Source organism: Anopheles arabiensis, chromosome 3 (assembly GCF_016920715.1).
Source record: "Anopheles arabiensis isolate DONGOLA chromosome 3, AaraD3, whole genome shotgun sequence".
Classification (NCBI taxonomy): domain Eukaryota; kingdom Metazoa; phylum Arthropoda; class Insecta; order Diptera; family Culicidae; genus Anopheles; species Anopheles arabiensis.
Window position 1 is genome coordinate 60,384,115 of NC_053518.1, and position 24,256 is coordinate 60,408,370.

At 40.1% G+C, this 24,256-nt stretch overlaps 1 protein-coding gene across 2 annotated transcripts; it reads left to right on the forward strand.

Annotated features, from left to right (window-relative positions):
* On the forward strand, nt 1-23,078 carry LOC120902231. Of its 2 annotated transcripts, none has more exons than XM_040310799.1 (4): nt 1-665; nt 20,311-20,446; nt 21,219-21,741; nt 21,829-23,078. In XM_040310799.1, exons 1-4 carry the CDS (start codon nt 593-595, stop codon nt 22,012-22,014), a joined length of 918 nt encoding a protein of 305 aa, XP_040166733.1. In that variant the 5' UTR covers nt 1-592; the 3' UTR covers nt 22,015-23,078. The 2 variants fall into 2 exon arrangements, with proteins under 2 accessions (XP_040166733.1, XP_040166734.1); XM_040310800.1 differs by lacking the exon at nt 1-665 and adding an exon at nt 7,576-7,654.
* Nucleotides 23,079-24,256: the final 1,178 nt, after the last annotated feature.

A 24,256-nucleotide genomic window follows, 5' to 3' on the forward strand; every position in this document is an offset into this window, starting at 1 on the left:
CTGTTTTTCAGATACGACCGAGAATTCGTTGTGAGAGGTTGCTCAAGCGAAGTTTCTCTTCGTGCCAAACACAAGGTGCGAGCGTATCATCTACCATATGCATAAAAACTGAAACGTTAACGTAAAGGCATTTCAAAACATAACGGCTCGCCGGTTCGTCAACAACAGCGTATTATTCCGCTAGCGTGTACAGTGCTGCGCTAGAAGATTGCATACTGATACTACTATCCGAAACAATAGTGTACACAGTTCGATGAATGTTTCGTTTCCAAATCGTATGAGTGTTTGAGTCGACAAATAAGTGAAACCCTTCAACTACTAGAAGCCATAAAAATAAAAGGCTAACTTGTGGAAACGGCCATTACACGGGCAGCTTAGTGAGAAGCAGGCATCGTTAATCGATTGAAAATATCATGAATTGTTGATGATTTTCAACTGATCCTGGAAGATTTGTGAGTGCATGTGTGATCGAAAGATAAATGTGAAAAGTGATAAAAGTACAGTTTACTTGAGTTCATAAAACGTGATTGGAATAAGATAATAAATTGCTAGCAAAAGTGTTCAGTGAAAATAAAACAGCAAACCAAACAAAATGCTTCCAGTTTCCATCAATTTTAGCAAATTCTACAACAGATTATGTTTACTGGTCACAGTCTTTATAACCGGTAAGTGATTTAATAGCAGTTATATTAGTGTATATGAAATATTGTTACAAAACGCGGGACCCGTTTGTGCTAATCACAAACAGGAGCTTTATCTTTCGGACAGTCATCTGCAGCACAATACACATTATCATATCAGTTGGGTATATACTCTTTGCAAACGAACGATCAACATACGAGGTGATAAAAATGTCACATCCCCCAGGAATCCGGTTCAAAGCTGTTCCAAGGCCTTCAAGCCACTTGAAAAAAAAAGAAAAGCAAAACAGGCCAAGTAAATTGTCAAAAAAGGTTACAGCGAATGGCGTCTGCATACGCGATCCTATCCCTCCTACCTTTTTATGCAGACTCAAAACATGTGCAAAGCTTTACCTGCTCGTGATATCCGCGCACTTCGGGGAAGAGTGTTAAGTGGTACAAATATCTGCGAACGTTTGCTTCGTGGCATTGTACTGCGTTGTTTGGAATTCATAAATACGTCTGATGCGCACAAAAACTTCAAAAAAATGTCGACTACAAAAGAAATTTTAACTGAAAAACCTGCTCAATCATGGTTATAGGCGGTTCATTAAATTTCATATTTTTGAAGACTTTTGAAATATTTTGCAATACATTTTTGGTATTATTGACAAAATTTATACAGGCCCGTCGGGTGATTAAAAATCTGATATTAATGCTAACATTAATTCAGCCTGTTTGTGAATAAAGTGTTGCATTCCGCCATATTGAATTTCAACAATGAGATGCTTCTGACTGAAAGTTACAATTTTAAACTATATGAAAGATTTTTAAATTTTAATCAAAATGGAAATTATTTTGTGTTTGTCAAATGATGTATCAATACCGTACAATTTGCTTCTAGAACTGTCAAATTTAGAAAACCGCGTATCTCCGAATCCACGTATAAGAGATGCCGTATATCTTGGGGACTACCTGGATATATCTTTAAAAATCAATAAGATTCATTCACAGCCAACGGAACTGGGAGTGTTTTTGGTACAAAGGTATTAATTGGGACAAGAATATGGCTTTGTGTTTCTTCACAGGGGTATGTTTCTGTTTACCATACCATCGAATCCCTGTTTGAATTGAGCTATAATACTTTAGTGAATTTTAAAATATCGGTTCAAACATGTTTTAACATTCAGCAAGAAAATGTAATCCTTCATGAGCTAATCTGATCGCGCTAGCAACAAATTGGCGTTTATTTACATATTTTTCAAGCTGACATAATCTAGGCTGAATATTTGAGGCTAGTTTTGCGCGTGATTTTGTATGGAGTGTTAACATGATTACAACCGCCAACTGTCAAACTAAATACAGCTGGTTAGTATTGGAAAAGCATCCATTAACTATATAAATTCAATATATATATATATATATATATATATATATATATATATATATATATATATATATATATATATATATATATATATATATATATATATATATATATATATATATATATATATATACATATATATATATATATATATATATATATATATATATATATATATATATATGTATATATAATTCAATTCAATATATTAAATATATTTTATTTTTTGGAGCTCAATTTATTTAGTACGACTTTTTCTAAACGTTAATCGAAATGTATCGGATGTACCAATATGGATCGATATGGATATGGAATGTTATTTTACTGATCTTTTTCGACTAATTAGAAGTATAAGAACTATTTACTGCAAATATCTGGGTAAATATTACAATCTATCCACAATTTGAAGCACAACGAATTCACTTTAGGTATAGGTAGACACACGGATGTATACAGGTATTCACCGGCGATAAGTTATTCAATGGCATCTCCCTCCCATTAAATTGAAGCGAAGGATCGTACGATCGATTGTTTCGTCATCACACAGTCATCGCCGTAGTCATCGTACGTCATGCGATACAATTGAATTAGGAAAACCTACATCAATCATACTTGAATGTCAACTTATACGACCGTATTGGGGGGTATCCCACGATGCAAACGGTTGGAGTTGAGGTTATTGAGGACTGATAAGAATGTACACTACGTTTTGCATGAAGGTATCACTTCAGTCATCTGATCAATCGTGCGATGCGGACGCGTCAACGCTCTTCAACAAATGTTTGTAGAGCATTAGTTTAGCCATATAGATTCAAGGGGGACAATGAACTTGAACCATAACCATTATTTAAAAATATGAATAATTTAGAAAAAAATGGCAAGATAAAAATTGTATAATTGAATCATAATTGAATCGTTTAATAAACACATAGGCTCCATCAAGCCTGGGATGGGAGCGATTCCCAAACGGTTATTATCCGGATACCGGGCACTTAATTTATAAAATACCCGTATTACAACGAACATGATCAACATAGAACATTTTGCCAGAGAGAAAACATAAAAATTTAATTAATATGACGAAAAGAGTTAATTATACTGAATAACTTTACAGACAAATAAGTATGTTACATACTAGCGTGTCTACTTAGGTGAGAGCGCTGCAACCAATGGCTGTAACTCGTTTGTTTATTCACAACGAAGCTCATGAATGAATAATATTTCCTTTTCAGCCTTCCAGCCCACTTCAATATGCACTGAATCCAGAAGTGGTTGCATGACGAGTTTCAACATTTTTAGATTGTGACAGTCTTTTCAAGCACTATATGTGTGGGTTGACTGTGTCTAAAAATGTGTTATATTTGCATTGCTTTCACAACCCATCACAACGTATGCCAAATAGCACACACTAACAGATGATCATTTATAATTTTGGTCTTTTGGCTAAGCTCCAACCTATTCGGTAGGGTTCACACATGTTACGGAAGGTTAAGTCCCTAACATACTAGACAATATCGACAGTGCCAAAGTCAGTTGTCTCTACGCTTAATGCAATCATGTCACCGTATCGGGTGCTTGAGGAGAGTGCTGGCAATAAATGCGAGTCATTGGCCAATAAAAGACTTAAAGAGAACAGTACAAGAAGAAACCTGCGACCCACCGCAAAACGGAAAGGAATGATCACAATGTTTTGCCGGATTTGACCAACCAACCAATCGCAACCCTCTGAGAATCGTACGATACAGTGACGTCACTGAATGGGATTCCACCTGTGTCAACAACGAAATACACAAACCCACACATTTATAACGCCATGATGTGGAGCTACGTTGTATTGTACGAGAAATGAAGACATAGGTAAGATACATATGATGCGCAATCGGTTGTGTTATGAGCTGATCGGTCTAGCAGCAATTCGCACTCAGTCCCTTTTTCCCTTTAAACAGCTTAGTTTATGTTTTATTTTATGTGTGTTATGCGTGACTGCCTCTGTGCGCCCAGACAGCTCAAACATAGGTGTGTAACTTTCGCTCGGCAAGGTATCAGCTTTTTTCCACAACGGCATATCGAAGCAGGTATCGGTAAATGGTATGGCAAACCGTTTGTTGTTGGGTTTCAGTACCGTTCGATAAGCAGCGGAGCGCGGTCTTGAAAAAGGCAAGTTGTGTACTTTCGAAGTGGACGCTACTTACCACCAAACAAAGCACAGTGGAAATTCTTAAGTAAAATGAAAGCTTTATTTTTCAAATTCAGTAAAAATATTATATCAAACTTTTTACATAACAGTACTACAAATTATACTCCAAATAATAAGAAAACTTTTTACATTTTCATTTCATTCAAAATTTAATTAAAAAGGTCTCAATCCTCTACCACTGTGCAAAACACTGCGAATTCGAAAAATATTGCACCACAAACAGTAACATAGCTTTCGATTGTCCATTGGAATTCATTCAATACCAACAGCCAACACTACCACCACGAAATGGTTAAAACTTTACGGAGCGCCCCACTCGACGCTCACGCTACACGTTGGCTAGGTAAGCGTGTTCCGTTTTTTAGCCAGTTTACCTTTCACGCCGATCACGATCGCATTGCGCGCTTGGAACGTAACGCCGATACGTTGGTTGGATGCGCAGCGAACCGAGAAGCCGGTGCTGAAGCTTTAGCATCAGCGGGCCAAGGTCGGTCATGATGGCACGCAGGATCGAGATCATTCGTTGATTTTAGTCATTAGAAGGTTTAGAAGTCATCGGGAAGTGAGCCAATTCTGGACCCCGTCATTCTATATCTTTGCAGGAAAACATGCTAATTTCCATAGAAATTGTGTAAGCAGAGTGCGGCAAAACCATTTCACAAATATCGTCTAACCAGAATACGCTTTATCTATGAGGCAAAGATAAGATAACTGGTGTGGTCCGACATCCCAGTTGGAGTGAAAAGGCCACATTCATGGTCAGGTAGTTGAACGAAACAAGTTTCGATGGTGATCACTATATTCTTCTCGAAAAAGTCATCGACCGGAACGTGTATGGCCAAGGAAGCAAGACAATTCAAGATCGCCACATATTATACTCGTACAAGTTCATGATGATCGTGTTGTTCGTTAAAAAATGCGTATGAAAAAAATCATGAGAGCCAGCTCCAATTCATCAACACGTGGCTTTTGTTTGCATGATTGATTTGTTATGATCGTACATAGTGTAACCATTGCGATCAAACTTGTTACGTTCTTCACACTGGTCCGAGGTGGGTCACTTCGTACAAGGGCTTGTTGCCTTGGTCACGTGTAAGTGATGCTGTGTTTCACACAGTACGAGAGGGTAATTAAATTCGTTGAATCCTATCAATGACTTGTAATTATCTGCCCAAGTGTCTACACTCGAATAACATTAATATGCTAATGTAGATCATTGTCAAATAGGCAAAGCCCCCTTATATCGCCATCTCAACCAATAAGGCGCATTATATTATCGCACGCTAACGTAAAACATGCTACGATTGAATGTAATAGGAATAAATCTCTTGCATATTATAATAATCAATGTTTTGTTCAATCACAAGCTCGGCTCGGGCGTGACCAAACAAAATAAAATCTATTTTTCCCACCATTCAGTCGTAAAAAAGCGCCAAAAGACAAGACAGTGCTAGTAAACAAACATTCCCAACACTTTTTACATAATACGCATTGTTTGACGGATCTACAATCACTTCCTTCTTCACTTGGGTTTCGTTTCACGTGTTGGATATTTTGCTTCGTAGCTGATTTTACTGTTCACTGTGCAAAAACGTAGTATGATGCGCACCCAGTGTGCTTTCAAGAGTGATTGTAACTGAAAATAACCTTCCAACTGCCAACGGACAGCTTCACCTTCCCGTGCATAAACACTCTGACACTTGACGAGTTTGCTGCGACTGCAAAATAGAACCGCGACAGTGTCCCGGGTGGCGTGATATGCGCAAACGCTGCCACATCTTGAATGAAGGAGGGTAATTTAAAATTTTTTTTTTCCTAATTTTGCTCCTCAATGAGACATGATCACGCATGTTTTTGTTCTTAAAATCGCTTCCAATCATTATTTTCTGTGTGTATGTGATTTTTTTTTAACTGCTATGCCAATAAAATCAGAATATACAGAAAAAGGTGAATAATTTGTATGAGTCTATACAACTTGATGAACAAAAACTTGCTGATAACTGACGTCAATACAATGTGTACAGGTCGTTTTCCTGATTATCTACCAATCTCGAACCTTTTATTCATCATCATGGTCACAGTGATTCTCAAAGGAACTAACACATAAATTTGTTTAATTTTCCAAAACAGAGCTGCAAATTGCAGATCCATCGACAATCATATATTTGTCAAAAGTTGTAGTTTACAGTAACCTTGCTACTTTTTTGGCAGTTAGTGTAACACATTCACTTTGACAATCGTTGTTCAGCAGTCGTTGGCAGATTTCATATCTTCAATAGTTGCAATACATTTTCTCCACCCGGAAAAAGATCTCAGTCAGATCATTGGCCGCAAAAAAAGTAACAATTGCGACGTTAATTACTCCAATTAAGCTTAATTGAATTAATTTATCATGTCCATATTCTCGAAACACGAAGTGGTCCAATGATTCAAGATGAACTGCGTCGTACACGTAAAGTTTCTAGAACTACTCGTAGTTATACGAGTGCGTAAAGCAGGTCAATGTGTTGGCATTGACCTGCTAAAATAAACTGTAACTATCAAATTCCCCATTGGTTTTCGCCACGTTCCAGGCCCTTATTTTGGAGAGGGCTTGTCTCTCCCAGGCATATTATTTGGAGAGCGTTGTGACGATCCTCCCCGTGATTCCGTTGGGCTTTAAGTTCTCCATTAATACTGTGAGAGCACATTTACGTCAATGGCCACTTCAGCACATGGAAGAGCCTAGTACGAACGAAGGTACTCAAAACAAAATTGACCAAAAAATGAGTGAGTACGTATGTACACCCTCACGCCCAGAAGAGGGGAATTCCCACTGGTCCTTACCAGCCCTTCCCAGACCTTGGAGCACCCAAGAATTTGACGTTACGTCAATGAAATTTGTGAGATCATTTTTCTTTCCACTTGAAGCCAGTTTAATCCGGTACACCCCAGACGGACGATCGCGGACGTGTCAGGTGTGTTGCGTAGAGCGCCAGTCACTTTACCTCCTCAGCACGTGGAATTTTTTTACACTTATATGTATTTGTGCAATGGTTTGGCGAGCCCCCAAAGCGTCCGATTGGTTGAGGCTCCATCGTACGATGTATCGTACGTTCGAAACATGACGTATACCTACTTCTCGCGAAGTGTTCTTCTTTTTACAACTTTTTACGATGCGGCATGCCGCGTGTGCATCGTGCATGGCAAAGTCATATGGCGGAAGAGCGTGTAGAAATGCGATCAGGGTTGGAGAAGAGGCGATGCTTTAATTAGATACGAGCGTCGTACGAATTTGTGTTCAGTTGAAGGTAGCTGCACATTGCAGACGGACGATCTTTCGAGCGATCGGTACGAAGCAATCGCTTGGAGTTCGTTAAAGTACCCGTTCGTGTTTCTTGGTCAAAATGTTCGTAACGTGTGATGCAGATGTATCATCAGTAGTGTACAACCCGGCACACCACAAGCCAGGCGTGTCACACAAAATTTGGTTTCTGTCAGATAGATATCTAGTGTATATCTGTGTCGATTGTACGGTCTATTGCTGAATGTACGCAATACTTGAGAATCGTAGATACAAGTGTTTCAAATTTGATAGTCTACAAGTATAATACATATATCCCACAAAAATCAACTAACGTTATAGTTGTTTAAATAGTTAATTTGGGTTTGGCCATAAATTCCGTAACAAAAAAAAATAGATTTGAATGATTCCTAAATGCTTAGCATGTTGATTCATGAGCCACAGTTTAAATCGCAATCTTTATTCCTACCATGTAGAGAAATGTCATTGTGCTTAAAAACAGTTTTTGACTTAAATGCACATAAATTATTGTCTTGGATTCCACGGCGATTCAGCATGTTCTATAATAGATTTTATTTTTTAGGTTGTAACATTTTGCATATTGAATTGAATACTACGTAACAATTCGGCCTTTTGGACCATTCCTTCTGAATACAAAAAAATGAATACAACGCATACATCAAAAGCATATTATTTAAATCATGCGCTGACGGGTTTCTAATCTTGTGGTCGCTTTTCAGTGAAAATTATATGAAGTACATTACATGTACATTATATGAAGAACAGCTAGTCATGTCAGCTTACATAGCTTAATACTAAGTTTCTCAAAATCATCTACCTCACAAAACATGTATACATGTCTGAATATATGTAAAAGTTGTTAGTTTGAGTTGTTAGCTTTAGCAAATACAAAAATTGCCCTTCTTCATTTCTATTCACATTTTACAATTTACAAACTCCCGGAAGTTTAGCAAGAGTATCTCTGCGGGCAAAGGCATATTTTTTTATTCCTTATCGATGAAATATGAGTGAGTGACCTGACAATATGTCTTCTCCCCTATCAAAAAGCTGATAACTGGGAAACGAGAACCCCTATCACATGGTTAAACCGGTTTGTTTCAGTTTCTACTGCAAATAGAAACAACATTTTAACCATTATAATCCTTTGAGATAGATATGTCATGCTAATCCGTTGATTTCATACGCTTAATTAGTCGACCTGGCTTATTAGCTTATCTTACAGCAATAAAAAAGCCATCGACAGTTTTGCTTTGTTTTGGTTTTGATTGAAATCCCAGGGGAGCGTGCTAGGTACTCTCACTCCTTTGAAGTGTGCTTAGTTTGAGGTTTGAAACAAGAACATCTTGTCTGTACGCTAGCGAGAACCACCTGAGATAAAATTAGAGCACGCCCAGTAAACCGGCTCTGTCTTGCTGCTCATCTATGAACTTTCCGAGAGTAAAACCATGAAGGCGCTATTTTTAAATTGAGATTGGTTATAAAAACTGTTTACAGTAAATGTTGCTACTTGAATTTTAAAATAACGAATAGAAAGGAAAATTATTTGCGATGACATGCTTTTGACATCGTCACATGAGAGACTACTGTCGTGGCAAGACGTCGGATCAATGGCGTAGGTTAGGGTTGTATAATTTTCAAACCAATCCAGAGCACGTTGATCTTGTCGGTAAACACCATGACTACGTCGTGAAACAGGACAAAGTACGAGTTTGTGACCTTTATTCACGAGCCACAGTTTACGTCACGAGCGCGTAGTATTCTGCGCATTATTTAGATTTTTTGCATCCTGCGGCACGTGTAATGCCATCAATTGCTAGGCATATTCTGTTCTAATTGATCTATTTATTGCCTTGGCAGACGTCAAATGCAGTTGAATTGTCGACGAATAAAAATAGCAAATCAGTCAATGATAAATACTTTTTTTTACTTGTCGTAGAAGATTAAAACATTCTTGATTGTAGATTAGAACAAGTTATTTAACCGTCCTTCCGATACATTAAACGATCTTTACTATTTATACTCGTTTTTTATACGAACAGAAGCTACCAGCATTGCACGTGCGCTGTCGCGGTATTTATAGCCTTTGAAGATAGCGAATCATTAGGAGCGGCCTATTTTTTAATTGTGCATGACAAGCACCTAGATTTGATACATTGTATGGATGCACAGTAATTAATTTTACGTTTCATTAAGTTCGGTAAAACTTCAAGCAATCTTATAGTGCACAGGTTAGACATAAGCTTGATGGACATACATAAGCTTTATGGACAATAACAAAGAGCAACTATATAAAACAACTTACGCTGTAAAAATTATATTTTAATGGGAATATTGTACAATATAGAATCCTTGCCAATTTAAAATCAACTTTTAAAGGAATATAATTTAGCAGTTTAATATTCACTCAAATTTTGGTGTTCTTCACAGCTGACAGTAAATGCCATGTATGCAATGAATATCTTTGAATTAAATTACAAACCCATCATAAGAAATATTCTCGTATAGCAATGGACATCTGTTAACCGTTGGAGAGTTTATTTATAGCCATCTATATTAAATAAAGCTTTCATCTTTCAACATAGTTTTTCATAACTGGAATTACGAACAAGCACGTAGACAAGCTTCATTTCATTGTTTCCGCGATGGGTGAAGAACAATGAATAGTGAGAAGCAATATTTTTCCATTCCTTTTTCATGCTTAAGAGCTAGTATGAGAGCAAGTGCACCTTCCATGTCAAAACGCTCGTACCGACGTTTGAAATGATGATAAATAGCGTGTAAAATATTCAATCTACTCCATTCAATTGACTGCATGGATGTAACGATGTTGATGCTTTTTAACTGACCACGTGGCGTTCTATTTCCTACCTACCGAGTACCTTGTGTAATGGGAACTATTTATAGCCTTCGTCCGAAAAACGCTCTTCATTGAGATACACCTTCAGCCTGTTACGTACACCTTTTAGCTTCCATTTAAGCCACTTGGCGGAAAATCGGAAATAGATCAGGGAATTATACATATCGTGAAGATAATTAATGCACATAAACCCCAGCTCCGATCGTAAGCTGGCCAGCAAGCCACACGTTTACACCATAATTCTCACCGGTGAAGAAAAGTGAAACCCCCTACATAGCTACGTAACAGGTGTCAACAAGTGGGAAAACAGCATCTTACACGTGTGTTTACTTCGTGTGCGATTATAATGGGTGCACCCAACGCCTGGCAATGCTAAGCGTTTCAATATGGTACAATTGGCACGGCAGCAGTGCCACCTTCCGCTGACAGATGTGCCTGTGGGGATTTTGATGCTAGCTAATGACAATTAGATTGAAATTACTACAAATTAATCGCATGCTTGAATTGTTCGCGTGTCGGAAATGGAATGTTGCTGCGAACTGGAAATAATCCCACAACAGCGTACATTCGTGTACACTTTGGTCGACATTCGGTCCTGTTTGAATGCTGGGGTGAGGTATGATTAAGCTACGATTGAAGTGACCATTCAGTGGTAGCTAGATTCTGTGCTGGGTGTCGGAGGGAGGGATAGAAATTGCGAATAGAAAGGACATGCGGTAAAATACCAGGCGTCTCCATGTGATGGACCAATGGTCGCGGTGTATGGCTGAGTTGAGGAAGAAATTCTTGGGATGTTTGAATAGCTGCACATAAAATACGTATTGATCTATTATATTAAAGTTGTTTAGTGGAATACTTAAGTTAACTTAATATTAATTTAATAAGAGTCAGTACCATGTTAACTGAAATTGTTTTATTTATGGAATTTATTATGCCTAACTTGAATGAAGTTAAAAAAGTTTAGGAATGGAATGAAATTATTTATTTACTTTAAAAACAAGCAATATTGTTCATTTTTCATGGAAACCACCATATTTCATGGAAGGATTAAAAATTAGCAAGAATCATTTGTAAAACAAACAATGGTGCACACAAAACATTAAAAATTAGCAGCTTATTTAAGGCTTTTCTCTACTTTCCCGCCACAGATTATTATCTGCAATGCAATCAGAACCTAAACCGTTGTGGGGCAGTTAAAATTGTGCCTAAGGCAACAGAGGGCTAGAGAAGAGGGGAGATGAAGATGAACAACTGAAACCAGAATCTAGGCTGTGACATAAACCCCCAAAAGCGGCCATTCTCGTTGCAATTTGCTCCTCAACGACACCTTGACGGTCCGAATCCGACCGGCTCGCTTTACTTCGGACTGGCCCACCGTTTCACATGATGTGGCAAATTAATAATTTATGCATTAAGTTTACATCCTGCACCTGCAGCAAACGGGTACGGGTAGAACCATTGCGCTACTGTGGCAGCAGCCCTATCACCTATACAGGAGAATAGCCAGCCACTGTGCTGTGCGAAAATAGAACGACAAAGGATAATCCATCCAGACCAGTGAAAGAAGAGTTGCGAAAGAAATGGCAGAAAAGTGGCCGTGCTGAGTAGAGGGCAACCTGCCGGTGAGTTCGCTCGGTCGACATGTACATCCGTCTGCCGGTGTAGTGAGCCACATGTGTTTCCGGCTCTGTTTTGCCTCTTCCGGGGTGCCGAGATTCAACCGAAAACCCTGTGCTCGACAGATGATACAGTTTCTTTCCTTGCTTTGTTAGTAAATTTGATTATTTTTCCACATAAATCCACATGCTTCCGTATGCGGTGAGAGGTAGCACGAATGGGTTGAACAAAATTAATTTTAAGCTATAAAGGTACCATTTTACAAATTACGCTGCTTCATTAAAGGTTAAAGATTAACAAAAAACGGTTATTTATGCACCTCGTTTGAATATTGTGTGTTTTTTTTTTTTAATTCAAATATCCGGTGCTTCCACCCCAAAAACAAAATGTGGTGATGAATAGCTAATCGACGTGACTGGGCACTAAATGGGAGTTGAGGTGAAAAAAGAGCCGTTTTTTGTTGCAATTGTGCGGCGTTCGTCGCAACTTTGCAAAGTTTCAAAGTAATAGGCTTGTCTGTGTGCCAGACCGCACCGACCGGTTGTCTTCGAGTTTGAAACCAAACAAAAAAAAAACGTTGAAGCAAGTGAGAATGAGCACAATGAATACCAAGGATAAACCATAATCACCAAAACGGAAATGGTTTACGCCAGGGCAAAAGCGATTAACATGCAACCGTTCCACTTTTTTGGCTGAACACTGGTTAGACGGAAGTTGAGCCGAGCAGGGTTTGCGCCAATTTTGCGCCGATCCACCGAGCGATCCGGATGAGCGCAGAATGTGAGAAAACATATCCATCCCGTTAGTTGAAAGTCCTTCACACAGGTAGGCCCCAGGAACGGAAGGGACGTCGGGCTAAAGTTTTCTAGTTTGTGTTTAAGCTTTTTTTTATTCTGCCGTCGCACTGTAACGTCCCCACTGCCGGACATGTTTTATGCAAGAAAGCAAAGGGCGAATAAAAAAAATGAGGATTTCAAGCTAAAAAAGAACTAGAACCGGTTAGAATTAAAAGCGGAAGGAAATGGGAAAAAATGAAATGTCGGTATTAAAACGGTCCTGTTCCTTTTACCTTCCTGCCACCACTAAACCACGCTACACGCTTTGGTTGCAATCTTTCGTTTCATTATCCCTGCACGCGACTGCCACTCACCGCTTGCGCCTAAATGTAGGCCCCACAACGAGGTGTTGTGGTTGAGCGCCGCATCTTCTTTGCGGGCGTGAAGTCGTTTCGCATCGCAAAGGATTAAGTCAAGCTGTATCTGATCCTTGCCAGCACGAAGAGGTAAAGAGATAACGCAATGAAAAAAAGCAGTACACAACAAAAACGCTGGTTACGTTTAAGCGTTATTTCTTTTGCTGATGTTTGGTGTTGTGGAGAGGGCAGGTAAGCGCTTATATCGGAAGGTGTGAAATGGAGTTTTCTCCATCGTATCATAAATATTGCAAGTCGGAGTTTGCGACCCTAATTAGATTGTGGTGTTGTGGCTCAAAGTTGATTTTTTGTTTTGTTTCGTTAGTGGTTTGTAACTCACCATATAGATCAAATCGCACATTGCAAAGGATTGCAACTGAAGAGGCAATCGTTATTTTTTGCTACTAAATGTGGCTAAGCGTATTATAGGTATTCAAATTCACGCCACTAATGGAAAGCCGACCTCATTCACACCGAAAACGGCAAAACTTTTATTTTCAAGGACAAGCGTAGCCCAAAATGCCGCAGCACGGCATCGGCCACGTTACACCACCATCAGCTGGCAACAGTCGAAAAGGGGAAAGACAAACAAAATCCTGCTGCAGTGTAGGTTAGCTGCACAAGTTTTCACGCAAATTGTGCCTGGAATTCAAATTGCCGTCCACCTGTCCCCAGTCGCTCCGGGGTCCCCTCTTCCAAAATGCTATTTGAAGTGGTTAGAACCATTCCCAGGGTCACCTGTAACAGCGTACTGACCTAGGACGGTGGTTGCTTGTTTAATCGCATCGCACAGGTTGCGTCAGTTCTGACTTTCCTACCTGCTGTGCTTGTTATTATCCGGGATGAACCGGTAATGCTGCCACGGCGAGCCGCACCGACCGAACTGAACAGTTTTGAAGCGAAACGGAAGTAGCAGCAGTATCCTTGCATTTAAATTTATTTAACAGCCACAACCGTTTGTTTGTTTTGCTGTTCGATTGCAAACCGCAATGGTTGGTGTCCGTTTCAGCCGCACAAGCAACACCGCATAATGTGAATGGTGGAGTGGCAACCGGCAAGCTAGGCGCTCGCTGTGCGCTGCTTTCTGAAAGACTTTTTAGCCACAAAATAAAAATAACATAGCACCAGATTGAAGCATAGAAAAAACAAAAGCACGTCCACAAGATCCATCACTGTGTATCACTGAGCCAGAGCAGGGACAAAGAAAATGCACCGGTTGGGATGATACGTTGCGCGTGATGAGCGATTTGTTTGCGGTGGATGGCAAGCAATTGATTTAAATTCTACTGATGCTATTGTAAAAGTATCCTCCGTCAGGGTGAATTTTGCTAAAGGACCTTTTCAACCGTGATGGAGATTGAAAAGGGGTAAGGAAAATGAGAGGCATCGTGATTTTCTCGATACCGCTCAATACCGGGACGGCGTGTGCAAATGTTTGCCTTGTGTGTTGCTCCACCGGCTAAACAAAGAGTAGTAGTAGAACCAAGCAGGGCCGAGGAACGGGTGCGGACGATGTTTGTGTTTGTGCAACGATGCAAAGGATGAACTTTGTGGTCAGTTGAACTGCGATTGTGGCTGGTCGAAGCAACATATTAAAGCTTTCCCAGCACTGAACACAGCAGGAAAACTGCAGGATGGGACTGGAGGAACTGGTACAAGGCAAATCACGCTCGATCAGTTTGTTGTAATTGTCCCTTGACGATGGTTGCGTGATTTGCGATTCAATTGCAAACTCCTGCACTCCTTGGCCCGCTTGCAACACCTCGCAACTTTCTCTCATCATTCGTGCATTAGCACGCTGGCGTTGAATATGCAAAATTATCCAGCGCAAAGCGTGACTATGTCTGCCCTTCAGTGAACAATGATCACCTTCATCCGCCAGTTGAATCAAACGACCAAGGGATAAGGAAAACGTAAAAACCCACACGCGATTGATTCTGCCAGCTTTGGTAATATTTTAAGCGAAATCAAATGAACTGAAGCCGGCACGTTATTCAATGCACGCGTTGCTTCAATGGCTTGTGTATGTATGTGAGTCTGTTTGTGTTTGGTTACTTTGCTAACCAACCCACTGGCCACGAGAGTGGGCGATTATGTTCCAAACAGATGAGCTGATGAGCATGGCATACACTAATGACCTCGGTACAGGTTTTCGAAACGGTCCCCTTCCTGCGGTTGGCCGGTGCCAGCGGCATTATATGTGAAATTGTAGTGTCCTTGTTTGTTTGCTTACAGGGAAAAAGTGATAGCAATGATTAGAATTTGTGTTTGGTTTGCACACACCGCGACCACCGGCCCGTGAAACGTAAACACGGTGTTGGGACTGTGTTTGATGTCAGCGTTATGATGGATTAGATTTTTATGAGCTCCTGTTTTGGGGGGAGATTTTATATATTTTTTAGCAAATCCAAGATGAATCTGTATTGCAGCTGTAGCGCTATTACGATGTGTCGAAAATGCTTTTTCTTCAGATTGGAAATTCAATCCAATGAATATGATGTGCCAGAAGGCTATTAGGCTATAATTAGTGTAAAAATTATATACATATTTTTTTGAATTTATTTATAGAATTTTAACCATTAGCCATAAACGAAAAATCTACGTAGATATTAGAAGAAAAAATGTCTTGCTTTGTTAGACCTACAATACTTTCGGGATTATCAGTATCCGGTCATCATATTGAAATAAAGTAAATGATTGAAGTAATTATTGATTAATTGATTGATGCATCACTTTGTGAAAATAACTAGTCAGTATTTGTATTTAGTATTTAGTACAGTAAATGCAATAAATTTTATTTCTTTTTTTAAGCAACTTTAGAGTATCTGCAGCAGATATATTCAAAATATGATGTTGCAATCTTGCCATCAAAATGTATTCATTTCTTTTTTTGAATTTACTTCACAGCTGATCGAAATTTCATCTAAATCAATATATTAAAGCAAAGATTAATTTCAAATAACGGCGAGAAATTTTATCATATTATTCGAGGAATAATGTTATGCTTACCCATACAATATAGGCTGCCAACACATATTAGAATTACCATATAGCTGGAAAGCTAACATCCTTGGTACGGTCCGGTTGGGAATCGATTATGTTCGGCCTTGTAGGATCCAACGCATCTTTCCGAATCTAGAACCAAATGTGTGTTTCGTCACTTGTTTTTCCATTTGTCGTAAAAAAGGCCTAGCTGACCGTAACATGTAGTCGGTTTTACTATAGCCGATGCCTTGTTTTGCTACTAGGCTTTTAACTGTCTGCAATTGTATGGATTTCGTAATTGAAAATAGTAATAAACGTAAGCCTCATTTATTCTATTCATATTTATTTAAAATAAGCGGATATTAAATTATTTAATATGAGAAGCAAAATAAATTCAAAGCGTATTCCACTGTCCTTTTTCACCCTTTCTCCCTTTTTTACACCCATAAGCCAATATGGTTTTTTTTTTCATTTTTCTACACTACCAGGTAATACTTATTTATGACTGGCATATAAAAACTATAAAAGTGCATGACCATGGAATCGCATCAAGAAAAAAATACCAACGCACACACTTGATAGGTTTCAAAGCTTCAATAAAAGCTTCCAAAAGGATAATCATTGACGTACCCGGTTAGACGTATGGTCCTTCGGTCAAAACATATGTGCGCATCAATGCACGGTTTTATGTGTCCACTTTCAAATAGCGTTGGCACGCTATATCAAACGGTTTCAGTAATTAAAATCTCACCACAGCTATTGATACATTAATCCACTTATAACCCGCTCGGTAATTGAAAATCACACAGCAACAAGCCCTTCCAGTTTCCGGTGCGAGTTGCATTTTCCATCGAAAGAACTTCCCACGCTTGACATGTTTTTCCAACTTTAGACCATCGTTAAGGGCGGCGAGGCGTTGTGATGTGCGCTAGACAGACATTTGCCACGCTTATGTACCTCCCGAAACTGAAAAAGGGCAGCGCAACAACTATGCAGGGGATATGTGACCGTATGTGCTGCAAGAGCAGTCCAGAAGTTTGCGCCATTATATTGTATGTGTGGTTGTGCTATTCATATTGCATATTAAATTTCCGCATGATTTTAATTTTACTCCACTGCACAAGTCAAACGACCGCTCATCTTCGTGCAGAGAGGTGCAAAACATCGCGAGGCACAGTAGTGGACAGAAGCTCCCATAATTGCCGCAGATCACTGCTGCTCGGAACACACTTAACAGGGCAGCCCAAGCATGCACCAGCCTGGCAAGGATATGCCATATTGAGGGCACATTTCAACCTGCGATTCGTCGCATTCACAGTTTTCCCAGAGATGTATGTGGTTTTTCGCATTTCGGTGTGAGTGTGTGTGTGCGTTCCCTTTTTTTGGGGGGTTGTATTCCCCGAACAGGTACACTGCTCGACGGGTGCGCCGATATTTCGCCAACAACTTCCCGTGGGGTGCATCCGCCGTGTTTCGTGCTGAATATTCATTAATAATGGTTGCAGTTCATCGCTGCAAAGCGGGCCGTTTTCCATTACTACTTTTCGAAAAAACAACTCCCGGTCCGAATGGAAAGCCGAAAGATCGACGCTCTGGCACCGACCGAAGGACATGGCCCATACGCTACGCCCTGAAGGAAAGGGTATTTTTGGGATGGGGGAAAACAAGCTACCCACCTTCCTCGGACGGACGGCCCAGAGCATAACGCTGCTGCTGATGTACTGGATGCATACGTTGCTGGGGCATTGTTGCGAAAATTTAAATAAATGATAGCAGCATGCTTAAGCCGGACGTACGGGAATGTCAGGGGTTGGAGACAGGGATCATGATCCCTTGCAAAAGTAACTGCAATGGTAACAGGTTTAAAGATGTGGGAAATGGGGGAAAGACTTTTTTTTTGGGAAATGGGAGATACAAGCAGGGTAAAAAATAATTTACTCCAGTCACAAAAAATATTCCAGTAATCACCAAACGGCGTACAGGCTGCCTAACCGAAACTGAAACCGAAAGCAAAATGTCCACCGTTCATCAGCGACACTCTAAGCGCTGCAGAGTAAGTAAACGAGTACGACCAAGAAAATGTAACCAAATTGAAGCTAAAGGAAACACCCAAAGGATAGCATCTTTTGCACGTGCAAACGAAGCATTCTGTCCGCGCTTCTTAGCCTACCACCCTACCTGTTACCTTAACCGCACGCAAATTATAATGCAACACATTATCGGGTCGCAACGATCCGTCCCGGGGTACGTTCGCGTTCGCTTTCCTTCTGGTAATTCCCGCGTGAAGTGTTGCGATTCATTTGCATTTGTTGCGCCATTATTTCCACCGCCGTTGGAAGGTGTGAAGCAACGAAAGATAATCGTAATCCACAATTCTCAGGATTCTTGAGGTGTTGGGGTTGACCGCGCGCACTTAAACGGTGCAGGAACGGGCTGATTGCGGAAGATAAGGGAAAGTGAAAATGGAGATTTAATTGAAAAGCAATGATTGTGGTCGGTTTAAATTAACGCGGTAGGCAACATAAACAGTTGATAATGATCAGCAATGTGGGGGAAGGGTTTGAAAAGGCGATTAAAATTTGGTTTTTATTTGTAGATGTTGTCTATGTGGTTATCATTGCTAAGAGACTGTAGCTTTAATATGTTCTAATGTAAAAGACAACGGCACTCTCATAACTAAACCAGGCTCTTTGATAGTTCATTGCCGAATTGTTCTTTATGCTTTTTATTGGGTGTCTTTAATAAATACTTGATTATAGCACTTTTTAAGTATTTTAGATTATTTGTGTTAGCAAATTAGATTTTTTGATTATATATAAAATATATTAAAAACAATGAAAGGAAAGTATTGTTTCTTTTACTATTCAATACAAATTTTCATTTTTGCACTTTCAACTCATTATCACTCCTACAACAAACTGCAAAGATTTGACCAGAAATAAAACCATGAAACTTGTTCTACATCAAATTATGCTGTCCTCGTATAAATCTGTGATAAATTATTCTATATGCTATTTGTCATTGATTCCTTCCACAGTGCTTCTCTTCACGTGCGTCGCATAAACCAAGGAATGTATTTTTAATCTCTGATTCATAAGTTTGAAAGATTTGGTGTAATTTGGGATTTCCCTTTCGCCGGATGCGATCAGATGAACATTAATCATAGAGTATGATCTTTGCTACTCTGATTGCAAGATATTTTTTTTGTTTTGTTATGTGCCACGACCGCATCAACTCGAAGGCGTCAATAAGTTCAGATAAGGCACCATCATTTCAATAGTAAAGAGTTTTCTGCACAAAAAACCCAACCCGTCATGTTGTACAACGCGCGATGCCATAAAATGCAAGAACTTATACATTTCTTTCCGTTTTTTTGCTACGGTTTCCGAGAAATTTTATCCCAACCAAGAGTCGGGAATGAAAGTTTTACAAAACTGTTTTACCCACCCCAACCCATCCTTGGGACAGAAACTTGGATAGCAACATTCATTTCTTTGCTCTCGCCCAACGTCCATCCGTTTATTATATGCGTTCGGTTAAAAACGCCACATTATCGATGCCAAAGTTGCATTTCCAGTGAGAGTGAGGTCGAGAAAAAAGGAACGCGAAATTCTCTATCAAATCGTGGTCAAGCGTAGCAAAGCAGCATAGTTTGTTACCATGTTTTTCCCTTTCCCATTCAACGTTCAAACTAAACTAAAAGGCGACGTCCAGCACGACCCGATAACGCTACTACCACACATATTCTGGTGGGAAAAATCATTCCCGCTTCGAAAATGAATTTTTAATTTGAAAAACTTTCCAACCCGCACCACCGGCAGCGTTGCAGAGAGACGAGCAAAGTGCCAACCCGAGCAAACGGGTTGGTAGGTGGTTGAGCTGCGTGGAGGAAAGGAAGAATCCTTCCGACGAATTTACACTCTTAGAGCGTTATATTTTGACGTGTATTTTAATTGGTTCGTTCCACTTCTTTCAATTTCTAATTTTCTTTTCTCCTTCTCTTTTCTTTGCTTTCTTTTGCATGGCCACCAACCTGCACCGACTGTGTGCTGATCACCTTCGTGGGCTGATGGTGTCCTGTTTCGTTCATCGCGTAACGTAACGTAACCACACAACGACGGCGGTTTCCTGATAATCGTTGGCACTGACAGTGAGTCTAGCGCGAATACGGGCAGAAAACTGTGGCCAGGAGGAGCTGGCCAAGTGTGCCCGCCCATTCCAAGTGATACAATCGACGACGGATCTGTCCATAGCGACGAAAAAGGAGGATCTGGATAAAATATGCCCGTAAGTTTACGTTCCGGTAATAAATTGTAGTTACGTTTTTTTTTCGTCCATGTCTTTCGTGCCGTGCTTTCTTTCTCTCTATCTCTCCGCAATATTCCGTTAGTTAAATCTTGCCCATTGTTCTGCCCATAAATCATCAAGCCCTTGTGGTACTGAGGGAGACTTACGTTGGATGTACCGAAGAGCAATTAACACGAAAGTGTCATTGCAGGTTGTTTGAGAGTGTGCTCAGATTTTTCTTAGTTGGAATGTGTTAAAACCAGATGCACGATGCGAGGAGGAAAGTCCGTGCTGTAATCCCAACGAGATTAGTTAGTCTGAGGATGCCTTTTTCGTGCTGGTCCTGTTACCCCTCATACAGATGTACATTATGTATTTATGCGAATCATTCTTTTAGGGGTTTCATAAATTTGATTCTCGTTTACAATTTTACAACCCATGTCGTGGGAAGTACTTGTGTTCGTTCTGCTTCATTAGGCACAAGTACGGTTGGTCACGTAGTACCATCGGGAGACTAAATTTATCAATTGTATCACTCGTACGAAAAATGCTCGCATATTATGGTTGAACTACCCTATTCAATCGAAGATCTTGAGAGAATGATACGAATAATGAGCTTTCGCTAACTGAGAAATCAATCAAATAGCACGTTTGAAAGGTTTTGAATGATGGCATAGACAAATACAATTATATTGTCTTCTCTTACAGGAATTATCAAATTACTTGGAACAAGTATTTATATTTTGTGACAATTTGATTGACACCATTTCAGTGATCTTAACAACGGTCTGCAGTGCATACGAAGCTACACGCGACGCTGTATGACCCTGGAGCAGCGGAACCGCTTCAACAAGCTGTACAACGGTACCCACCAGTTCGTGCGAGACCTCTGCCGGGAGGGTGACTACCAGCGCGAGTTCCTTTCACACGCACCCTGTCTACAGAAGGTGCGACCGGACTACGAAGTGTGCGGGCGGCGATACCATCACACCGTGACACTCATAACGCAACAGTCGCAACAGCACGAGGCCCGCCAACATCAGCACCAGCACGGTCATCAGCACCAGGCGCAGGAACAGACGGCCCTGGAGGAGTCAAGGGAACATCAGCACGAACGGCGCCATCGGAACCATCGCACGGCAAGCCGCACGGATGAGGATGACGTGCGAACGGTGTGCTGTTCCTTTATGGAGTATCTCGACTGTTCGGAATCGGCCGCGAGGAATACGTGCGGCCATGATACGGCAAGTTTCACGCGCGGTTTCTTGGACAAGATGTCGTCGACGTTAATAAAGGTATGTGTGCGTGTGTGTTGAAAGTGTCGATTGTGTCATGGCTGTTCAGCACTAATTGGAATATACCATTTTCTACCACTTTCTCAGATGTACTGCGAAGACTACTATAAATCAAACAAATGTCCATCGATGTACTCATCGTCGTCTAGCAGTAGTTGGAGTCAATTACACAGCGCAACTTTACTGCTAGTTCCCACGATCATCAGTACCATCAGCAGCTGGACGTCTGCGTGGTGGTCGTTTCGATCAGATGCTTCTTTACGGTTACGATAATCTAGGCACGATGCGTTCTATAGTACATTACCGACTAGCTTAATGATTGCTTTCCCCTATGTAGGGGTTGTAGATCGATTAGATATCGTTTATCATAGCTTAATTTATCTTCCGTGGTATTACCGCAATGTTTAGGATAAAACATCCGGTCCGATATCACGCTTTAGCTGTTCTACGATGATAAGTCGTAAAGCATAAATTGTATAGAAATGAATTTTAAATTTAGCCTTCAAAATGACTCATTCCCTATGTACTGATTAACCCCCGCGCTATGCTATGTAATTGGCAAATTAGATTCAATCTGGACCACGGCGCGTTAGGCAATCGTCGTGAATTGTGTTCCATCAACTCATCAAATGTACCACGTTCATCATTGTGGCGATCGTGGTGATGTCGCGATCGTTGTTAGTTTCGACGTTATCTAAGATTCTGCGTCACGCGTACCGAACTCGCAACACCGATGAGTGCAATTAGGGTTAATTTATTTATTAGAAGTCGGTGTTGCGGTTCGTCACTGAGGCAGAAGCGAGAGTACGAACATGTGCCCAGACATTGCACGGACACACGCGCACACTCACACACACGATCTAACACCGGAACGCTAGCTAGTAAAGCCTATTCTTACTGTTAAAAAATAGAAACTGTCGATCAATCCCCATATATTAAAGAGACAACTCAATCGTTCGACTCATGTGATTTTCCGTTTACTATGTATGCCTGATACCGAAGATGTAGATATTCTATTCTAGTAAATGGTTTAAAGTAAAGATCTAGCTAGTACGGTAAATCTCCTTGACAATTATAACATGTTTATCGGTTCATTGCTGAAATCGTAACTGCTGATCAAGGTCAGACGTGAGATGGTAACCTTCGTACCCAAAGGAAACAACGTTGTAAATTGACGAGAGTATCTCAGTGCGTAGTAGTACATCTATAGGATAGACCGTTCAGCTGCGGGATAGTGTCCGGGTTGATTGGAATAACGTCGTTAAAATATGCTAATAACCTTAAGCTTATACAGTAATATTAAAATACAAAATATCAATTCATTCAACCGCCATGTACCGCTAATGTTCTTCTCTTTAATACACCTAAAATCCACATGATGACATTTTAGGAAGAAAAGTTTCTACATTTCATTGATGGAGGTTTGGCGTACTTGTTTAATTACTTACTTCTTTTGCTGATGCTGTAGTGTCCTAATCCGCTATCTCAGCCTTCATGGCATCTTGCAACCTCAACTTGGGCCTACCACGCCACCTCTGTCCTTATGCACACTCTAAAAGGACTTTATGAGCTGGGTCGTCCAGTTACATGAATATAACAATGTCAGCCCACCGGAGTCTGGCGTACTTGATACACTGGGGAGTTTAACGGTAAGCAAATTAAGTAGTTGCGGTGGGCACCGTGGATGTTTAGTATAATATGTAGTTGATAGAGTAATAGATATTATAGAGTCCTCTTCCCTTCTGCAATAAAGTATCAGTTCATTCTTAGAGCGGTACGTAATAATTCTTGGATGGTCTCTAAGCAGTTCACTCTATGGTATACAATTTTTGAAAATAGTTCATTGAATTGCGCAAGGAAGAAACGAATGAATGAACTGTCTAGACAGGTTTTTGCTGTCTGTCAGCTGAACGATCGAATGAGCGATAACCTCCTTAGCGCTTCATTTTGCAAATTGCTCATCAATATTGAATACAAAAAGGTTAAAAGAGTGAAATAGGCTGATCAGACGCACCTTATTGAAAGGGACAGTTCCGTTTTTATTTTTTGAAAATTTTATGTTTTGTGGTATCCGTAAAAATCCCAAGTTGTTCCGGATTTTGATGTTCCGGGCTAGCTAGAATAAAAATGTCATGCTTTTGTCGGAAATATCTAGAAAATGGCATTAGAGTACATTGAGAGACACAACAGCATTATCAATACAGGATTTCACAGTCCATTAAACAATAGTGCACATGCCTAATACAATGCCCGGTTAAGAAATCACTATTGTCCACTAAAGGTGTTCATTTTGGTTATTTTATGTGAACGTGAGTGAACCGAGTCGTTTATTGGTGTGAACGTGATTTCAGTTGTTTCATTCTTTTGCAAACAGCAATACCTGTAAAGACTATGCATTGATAAACTATTCGAAAATCGACAGAACTACAAAATATCCGTTGATCTGATCGCATGAAAAGTAAGCCAATATTGACAATCTATCATTTCTCCCTTGAAAGCGATTCACACGACTGTT

Coding starts and splice junctions, on each gene's coding strand:
- LOC120902231 (XM_040310799.1), top strand. CDS start 593: ATGCTTCCAGTTTCCATCAATTTTAGCAAATTCTACAACAGATTATGT. Junction 666..20,310: donor GGTCACAGTCTTTATAACCG/GTAAGTGATTTA, acceptor TGGCACTGACAG/TGAGTCTAGCGCGAATACGG. Junction 21,742..21,828: donor TGTCGTCGACGTTAATAAAG/GTATGTGTGCGT, acceptor CCACTTTCTCAG/ATGTACTGCGAAGACTACTA.